The following is a 9,250-nucleotide window of genomic DNA, read 5'->3' on the forward strand; positions in this document are numbered from 1 at the left end:
ATATTAACTTAGCTGGCTTCTTTTGCTTTAAAAAGCTTTCATTTTAAGTTAGACTTACTAAAGTGGACTACATTTAAGAGGTAATTGTGCCATTCTTTCAACAGTGTTATGTTGAATTAACTTGGCTGACTTCTTTTGCTTTAACAAGTTTCCATTTTAAGTTAGACTTACTAAAGTGGACTAGATTTTAAAACGGAACTCAGAAATGTTAAATAAATTGAATATAAGTACATTTATTTGATTCAGCAACTCACAGAGTTCACTTTTTTGAGTGTGGGGTCCGCCACGGATCATGGTGATATCCTACTCGGCTGCTCTTTGATAAAGAGGACTTCACTATGCAAAGAAAGAGAAGGAACAATAGGTGAGAGATTCATGGAACATGTAGAGTGAAATGATACCAAGGACAAAATTAGAAATGAACATCTAAGGTAGAGAGGAAGTGAGAGATCCATACATATTTTCTATACCTGTATATTATCCACCCTAAAGCATTTGAACAATAAGTGTGTCTTTGTCAACACACCTTTTTGGATACTGTAAACACACACTCACACAAACACACACACACACACACACACACACCAAGACAAGTAACAGACACTTACATGCAACCCTCCTCTTAAAGACCTTTTCCCAGAGGAACTTCTCAAAGCGATCAGCATAAAACCCTGGTCGATGCACTGACACAGTATCCTAAGGACAAGGTCAGCACAGGTTTACATGAATTCAGTGTTTTAGAAAGCATTTAAGATAACAAAATGAATAACTGGTATTACTGCTGTATGGGAATCTCTTACAGCATCCTGAAAAATGGCTTTCCAAGAATGTTCCAACTTCTTCAAAAGCCTAAAGCCAGAAAGAAAATTGGGATTTCCTATACTAGATACATTTGGTTATCTTTTATAAATATACATATATATACTCATTATTATATATATATATTAATAACACATTTGCTGATTAATATGACGCTCTACATGAGCAGTTCATGAGTGCTAATTAATTAATTGACTGTCAGTAGTCAGTACGATCAGTGGAATAGAGGCACCTGTAGGATTGCAGGATGTCAATGATACCAGCAAAGACCCACATCTTCTCACCCTTGCATGTGGTTGCTGGAATTACTCCATTGCTGCAACCTCACAAAGACCCACACACAATTACAATAACACATGCATAAACACACACACACACACACACACACACACACACACACACACACACACACACACACACACACACACACACACACACACACACACACACACACACACACACACACACACACACACACACACACACACACACACACACACACACACACACACACACACACACAGACATACTCTATATAACTACTATGACTGGTCTTAATGATAAAAGATTTACCATAATGTATTACCATAAAGTAAATCTAGGTAAGCCACTTAGTGGTACAGCTTAAACTGCTCAAGCAATATATTCCACAAATATTAACCTGTAATTAGACACTAGTGGAGGGGACTTCTCCGTCCCCTGTTGTATTTTGTGGATCGCCACCAGCAGGCTGTAGTCCATGATTCTGAAGCTTTGCAGAAGCTGATGGGAAAAGATTAGCCATAAAGATAAACCTCATACATCCAATCCTGTGCCTCTGTTGGGTGTATCCAACATGTTACAACAGTTACAGTTGGACCCTTGATAAGGAACGCATTTCTGAATAGACGAGCAAAGGAATCCTGAAATGTTAGGTATACACCTTCCTTTTGCATATAATGTTACATGCCTGACTTTAATTTATATGGGGGGGGGATCGGGGCGTGGCACCATCATTTTGATGGTGGGTCAAAAATGACGATGGACGATATCATCGTCCATCGTCATTTTTACACAACCCTATTACATACAGTACACTTTTATTTTAGAAACTAACTTTAGCCTCTGTTAGGCTTTAGCACTTAAAAAACACAGAACTCACCAGACAGTCCTCGTGGATGGTGTTCCTCAGAACATCATAATGGCCAGCCTCCAACAGTATCCCATCAGGTAGGTTTCTCAAGAAGTCCAGGTCCTTGTAAGTGGGCAATGGCTTGGTGCACTCCTCCCGTGATGCCTGCCGCCTGTAGGTAGAGCCCTTGAGGTCGTACTTGAGGTGAATGGGTACAGACATCGGCAGGAGGTTGTTCATCACCACAATGTGGATGTATTTACTGCCAATATGCACGCAGTAGAGCCCATAGAACTTAGGCAGGAGGGTTTGCCTGTTGCGCAACAGGGTCTATAAGGGTGAAGTGGTAGATGAAATATGAATTGTCCTTGAAACAGGCTTACATTAAAAGATTATCTTACATAATGTGTATGCAACAAACAAGCAGTGTCGGGGAGTAATTAACTACAGTCATGGACAAAAGGTTAAGACCACCCTTAATAAAAGGGACTTTCTTCTTCTGAGCGCAGCGATTGCACTGGAAATTAAAAGTATTGCATGAGATTGTGTCATCCTAATGTTGGGCTAATGCAGTCACTTTTAAATTGACCATCACCCAGTAAACACCTCATTACGCCATTTTTCTAAAAACCCAGGAAATGGGTTATGGGTCTTTCATCCTGACCACTGTGAAGCCAAGCGCAGACAATGCATTCTTCAGGCAGCCTAGCCACACACTTTACCTTTGCGTAGAGCATGTGCAAATGCCCGAGAAGTTGTTGCATTTTATTTTGGAAGTTAGCGGGCTAACTAAGTAATACTGCTTGGTCCCCAACACTGCAAATACAAACTTGAACATTGTTTTTCAACAAGAACCAGGAACACAGAGCAGCATTATTACACAGCCAAGGGGAAAGACTTGAAAAACTACCAATGATGTGGAAGCCATTCTAAAGATTATTTGCATTATTGTGTTTAAATGTTATAGTGAAAAGTTGATTTGGTTTGCCCTCAAGCCAAAGGGAGCAGTAGTAAGGGGAATTGGGGGAACTAGCGTGGCCATGGTGAGAAGAGGAGAGCATGGGCATGAGAGTTGGGAGTAACACCTGCAGAAGACCTATTAATTGTCATGGAACCTTTGTAATGATAAAGCATTTTGTCTTTCTGACATGAGTCCGATGTTTGCCTGAGAAGCCAGCTTTACAAATGGACGAACTAACATAATTCCCAAGTGATTAAAGGTATGCTCACGTGGGAGGTTAAAACCTACAAGAAGCCTGTGAGATGCAACACATGAGGAAACGTTGGGTGAGCATACAAACACAAACACACCATACCACTCAACACACACACCATACCATACACACACACACACACCATACCACACACTCTATATACTACACCCTTTCTCACATTGTAGTATCCAGGCAACATCCTTTGCAGGAACTCAGCCTCTTTGCGCTGCATTGTCTTAATGATGAACTTGTCATCAGAGGAAAGGCAGAACAGCGAGCCGCTTGCTCCTGAGTTTGACAGCTCTATCAGTGCTTTGCTACATAGAGAAACCTGGAAATGCAGGAACAGAAGGACAGCTACATGAGGAATATTGATTGGTGAAAGAAAGGTGTTTAAAAAGGTCTGTTAAGGAACAATACAAACAAGGAAAAAACAACAGCAATATAACAACAGATGTTTTAAAACCACGCCAATTTTTGTGCCACTGTAACCCGAAAGATATCAGAATTTCCAAATCCAGGCCTATCACAAGCAAAAGTAAGTCAAAAGACTGAAAGAAAACAGAAGAAAGGAGAGAAGAAAGACCAGGCAGGCAGGATGATTACCTCATAATCATTAGGATGAATGCCAAATTTCTCTCTGAAATAGAAAAAGCCAAAGGGTGCATAGATTTTAAAATGGAAGTCTTTGTAGTGGTGAGATGGAGTCCATTTACTGCCTATTCTGAAATGCAAAGACGAAGAAGAAGCGACAGAAAATTACTTCTAAACCCTAAATTAAATGACTAGTACACTCTGCTTCTACACTTCAAAAAGCCTACACTTTCAGTTCAAACAGAGAGGATAGTATAGGACTAAGCAAAAATTAGTATTCACTACAGGTGTGATAATAATTTTAATATTCCAAGCTAGCTATTCTGTCAAGAGCTATTCTGTCAAGAGCTAACATGTTTTTCCATACACGATGATGAGCATGTATAATTAATATTATAACATTGTCATACACAGGCTGTGAATGTGACACATGCACAATAAACCCTAAACCAAATGCTAATATTAGTAATTTAAAGGCCACTATTATACCATTGAAGCAGGTCCATTTAACTGCAACCACCCCTCATACACACGCACTCTGATACTCACTCTCTCTCTTTCTCTCTCTGATAAAACATAAACATTATCTCCTTTTTTGTCTTACATTCCCTGAAATCCTTACACACAAAAAAACACAAACCTTGGGAAATATACACTCTCCACCACCTCAAAGTCCTGGATGAGTACCTCCCTTTGGTCCATACGACTTGCTTCCTGTACGGTGTAGGAAATACCCAGCTGGATAGCACCTTCAAGGTCAGAGGCTGTGGTCTGAGGAGATCACAGTTTTGTATACTTATAACAACTAGCTGGAGACATTCAGACTATGACCTTGGTGGCAGAAGAAACCAAACCTCTTTATAGGTGGTTTCCCCTGTAACATCAATGCCTCTGTGACCAATAATCTTTTTGATTGGTACTGCTGGACTAGACAACTCGAAGGCCTAGGAAACAAAATAAGTCCAATATCAATATATTTACACACACAGGTTATGGTAAACCACTGTGTGGTTTCAGTATATAGGCCTTATCTGAGAGGGCAATTGTTGTGAATGTGTTGTTTGCAGCATGAATGTTGTGATATGTGTAATGTGTAATGTGACACACTAATAAAACGTTCCCTTATAGCATCTTACATTGTTTAGTGCTTCCCACTGGCTCTTAACCTCATCTCTGAGTTTATTATTTTCACTGCGGAGTGTATCAACCTCACCATACAGTTGATCAAGTTTTGACCAAAGTTTCGTGTTCTCTATTTGGAGAGCAGCAACCACCAAAGAAATTTCATCAAATGTGTCTAAGGCCCTATTACTGGCCAACTCATCCTGCACAGTTTGGGTGCTGCATTGGATCTCATCAAAATCATTTAGTGGCTCTTGCGACCGCGAAGACTCTGGAATGTTGAATGTTTGGTGATCCATCTCCTATGCCAAGGAGAGACAAGAACAGTATATATGTTTTTCGTTCAAGAGTCGTTTCAAATAGCCTACCTCAACGTACCTTTTGCATTTTAGCGGATATATTTGCAAGAAGCTAATCTAGCCAGTAGATGGCAGCATTGAGGTAGGCCGCATTATCCTAGATGCTTAATCCTACCTTTTTCGCATTCCGTCACCATTCGGTTGAACAAACTAAACTGAGTGTGCTTGGTACCCACTTTGCACAGAGACAGCACGTTGGAAAGTGTTTAAGATGCTCGATTGTGAAAGGATAAGTAGCCTGTTGGCTGACCATTTCTCTAAGGCTCGTGCTCGTGGTAATTTTTTTATGCTGCAGGTGCTAATGGTAACTATATTAATTTGATAAATTCAACGAGGCATTTTCCCCTTCTATTCAGTTAACCTTTATTATGTGTTCATAATTTGTCCTGACGTCATAACGAACAAATCAATACATCATAATTTGCACACGTTCATTATACATTGCGTTATGTGGGCTATTAGCTAATCAAGCAGACTTGCTCTTTTATTAAGATGTTGCCTACGTGTCAAGACAACAAAAACAAACCAGTAAGAGTGATAATGTTGACAAAGATGACAAGGAAAATAACAGCTCTTAGTTGGTGCTACCATTTGCAAGCTGAGCTGTCACTTGGGCATAGGTATTGCTGCTATGGGCAGACACTGATGCAGCATCAGCCATTGTATAGCCTTCCAACCATTTATGTTTGTAGCCTTCCAGCTATGATTCTGAGAAGGCTGGCTATTTGGCTGAAATAGAACAGCAGTTGGCAGTCACCTTTGGTGTGCCATGTAAGAAACCGCACACATACTCTTCTTAAGTTGTATCTCTGTTCTAAGGCCACAATATGCTTCTACGACTGCGTTAAGCCCAATTTATGGTCGTCCGTTTACGCAGACATGCAGAGGCCTCTCTGTAAAAAAAATCTAGGCCAAAAAGAACTTCTACGACTGCGTAACCGGACGGTGTATCCGATATATTGACTGATTGACAGAGACGGAAAGTTACAAAAGTTTAGAGGCGCACGTCAGGCCACGGAGAGGTGCTCAGAGAGTCCAACAGTGGTCCACTGGCCTTTTGGTATCAGGTTTATTAATGTCCATGATAACAACCCACTCCTTAACTTGCTAGCATAGCTATAGACCTTAGAGGAGGACAGGTTAACTCATATAGGCCGACTGAATAGCAAGCTATGCTTAGGATGGACATGAACAAAGATCATTTATTGTCCAAGCAGTCAAACTTGGCTTTTGTCACATACTGTACCTCTTAGGGGGAAATTAAAAAAACAATACAATACAAAGTATACTCAGCATAGGCTACAACATAACCATCAGACTCATTCTCAAAGATGCAGGTTTCTTAAGTCCCTTAGTCTATTACTTGATAGATCTGCTACATCCAATAAAATGCTCTTATTTTTCAACAGTGAGACTACTTATCTGTACCTTTATTTACTGTCATTGTATGAGTAGACTCAGTGAAATTGAGTTGAAGATTTCAAGGTATTATTGACATTCTTTACACTACAAATGCATTTCTAGTTAACAATGTAACTTTTTTAAGGTCATAGCAAGTCTGTCCATACAATATTAAACTCACAATAGTGCTGTGAGAAGAACCATTTAGCACAGCGCATCTTTACAGGACATATATGTATTCCTCCGAGCTCGCACTGTTGCCCATGCTTGTTAGTTGTTCATAGTGACGCCGAGGGAACTTTCTTCGCCACTGGCAGTGTTCATTGGGCTGACCTTCTGTTGTGTTGAAGCCCATGGGCATCTCCAAACTGTGCCCAAAAACTGAGGCAGTTGAGGCACGGTTGAGAGGCAATGGAGGCAGGAAGCTGCCTGTGCGTGCCTGTGGCCTCACTCCACAACGCTCCTGTAGGTTTTTCTTAAAGCCACTTTCTTTTGAGGGGACACCGTACGGAATAAATGCTGATAAGCTGTCAGAGCTGACAGAGGAGAGAGGTCTGGAATCTGTGTGCAGACCAGGCTGATTATGAAGGTAAGAGTCCGAGTTGGAGTAGTTCAAGGTTAGCGACGGCAACTGGAGGGAAGGAGGCAGAGCCAACGAGGGGAGAGTGTTGCGACGGCCACACCCCACCTGTGTTTCTGTACTGACTGAAAGCCTCTCTGTGCTCCCCCTCACAGTTGTCCTCCCAGAGTCAGGTTTAACATGAGACATCTGAGCAGAATGTAAGTCTGAGCCATTATCGCTGCCAGGAAAGAGACTCATTTGGTGCAGTGACGTTACGATATCTGTGGAGTGACTTGAGCCTTGAGTGTCTTCCTCCTCCTCCTCTTCTTCCTGCATGGCGTTCTGCCTCAGGCCCTCCTCGTAGGTTTGTTTGAGGTGTGCCAGGTTGTGGATGGCCAACCAGGGTTCTGACCGCAGGCGTTGATGCTTGGAATACTCCCCCGTCACATCAGCAGAGCTGACGGCTCCACGACTCACCCTTCTGGTTGCCACACCCTGAAAATTGAAGATGTTCCCGCAGTCAGCCTCTGAGCCAGGGGAGCCGGTCTTCAGCTCGATGTCTGAGGGTGACATGCAGGAGACCGGTGACATGTTCGGTGACGGGGGCACGTTGAGGTAGCGGCGCGTCACTGCACCCCCATCAGGGCTCAGGTCGGTGGCGATGATGATGATGTCGCAGCCCTTGGCCCGGCACGCGTCCAACAGCACTTTAAGCATCTCCTGGTGGTGGGAGTTGATGGCGTAGACCAGCGCCGAAGCCCCTGAGTAGTCCTCCAGGCTTGGGTCGGCCCCAGCTGCGATGAGGGTGGAGGCCACCTCTGCTCCGGCCCGCTCAATGCAGGTGTACATCAGGGCGGTGCGGCCGGCCTTGTCCTGCGTGTTAGGCTCAGCCTGGTGCTTGAGCAGGTAGTGCACAAGCTTGAGCATGGTGCTGCCACTCTGCTCGCCACGCATGGCCTTGCATGCTACCAGGAGAGGGGTTTCGCCCCGCTGGTTGCGCTCATTTACCTGGGCGCCACCTTCCACCAGCAACCTCACCAGACGCAGTTTGCCCAGCTGCGTGGCTATGATCAGGGGACTCCCATCCGACAGGTACTCCTGAGGCTCTGCCATCACTTGGTCAGGAGGAGTATTCACTGGCTTTTGATGTTATGCACTCTGATACTACTTTAGCGTAATACAGTTGAGTTGGCTTGGCCTTAGGAATATCCAACTGGTATCCTAGTGTGCATGTCCCACATTCACAGCCTGTGTATGACAATGTTATAATATTAATTATACATGCTCATCATCGTGTATGGAAAAAAACAGAAAAGCTAGCTTGGAATATTCAAATTAATATCACACCTTTAGTGACAACTAATTTTCGCTTAGTCCTATGCTATCCTCTCTATTTGAACTGAAAGTGTAGGCTTTTTGAGGTGTGGAAGCAGAGTGTACTGAAATGTAGCTTCAAGCTTGAAAATGTCAGTCGTAGCTCTACCACAAAGGACCTACAAGGGCTGTGGTGGGCAGCTTTGAAAAGCTTTCATCTCTTCAGGACATCAGCTCCAGTTGAAAGTGACCTGAGGGGGAGAGAGGCAGTGCAGGTCTCTCATCTCTGTACTCTTGCGTCACAAAAGTAGCCACCATCATACCCACTATTAGACGTTTTCTTGCTAAAACTTTCAGATGTTTTTTGTCTGAAATCTGAAATCACTATAGGGTGAAACTTAATAATGCCTTTTATCTTAGTCTTAATCTTATTTTTTTCACCTTTGGAAATTGGACCTTTAACACCTCAGTAAAGCCAAACCGATTTTACAGTGATCCTATACAGATTCTTTGACACACTTTTTTTGTACACGATTTCTTCATAACAACACTTTACTTAAGTTGACATAAACATTAAAATGTGGTGTAAATCTAACTCTTTACTCAAAATGTTTACTTGTAGCGTGAACTTAAATCTGCAGAAATGGAACATGTATTATATTGAAGCATGACAAAAAAGCTAGTTCCTAATGTGCATGGCTAAATAATAACTAAAAAAGGTGATGTACAAATCCATCACAAAAATATATATCGT

The 9,250-nt window shown here is 42.4% G+C and overlaps 1 protein-coding gene across 1 annotated transcript; it reads right to left on the reverse strand.

Annotated features, from left to right (window-relative positions):
- Positions 1–6,840: 6,840 nt before the first annotated feature.
- LOC308363401 (ankyrin repeat domain-containing protein 34C) lies at positions 6,841–8,295 on the reverse strand (the record flags this gene model as incomplete). Its single annotated transcript, XM_080836212.1, has 1 exon — positions 6,841–8,295. One exon carries the CDS (start codon positions 8,293–8,295, stop codon positions 6,841–6,843), a length of 1,455 nt encoding a protein of 484 aa, XP_080692338.1.
- Between the last annotated feature and the right edge of the window lie 955 nt (positions 8,296–9,250).

The sequence above is a fragment of the Sprattus sprattus genome (assembly GCF_963457725.1).
Source record: "Sprattus sprattus genome assembly, chromosome: 4".
Taxonomy (NCBI): Eukaryota; Metazoa; Chordata; class Actinopteri; order Clupeiformes; family Clupeidae; genus Sprattus; species Sprattus sprattus.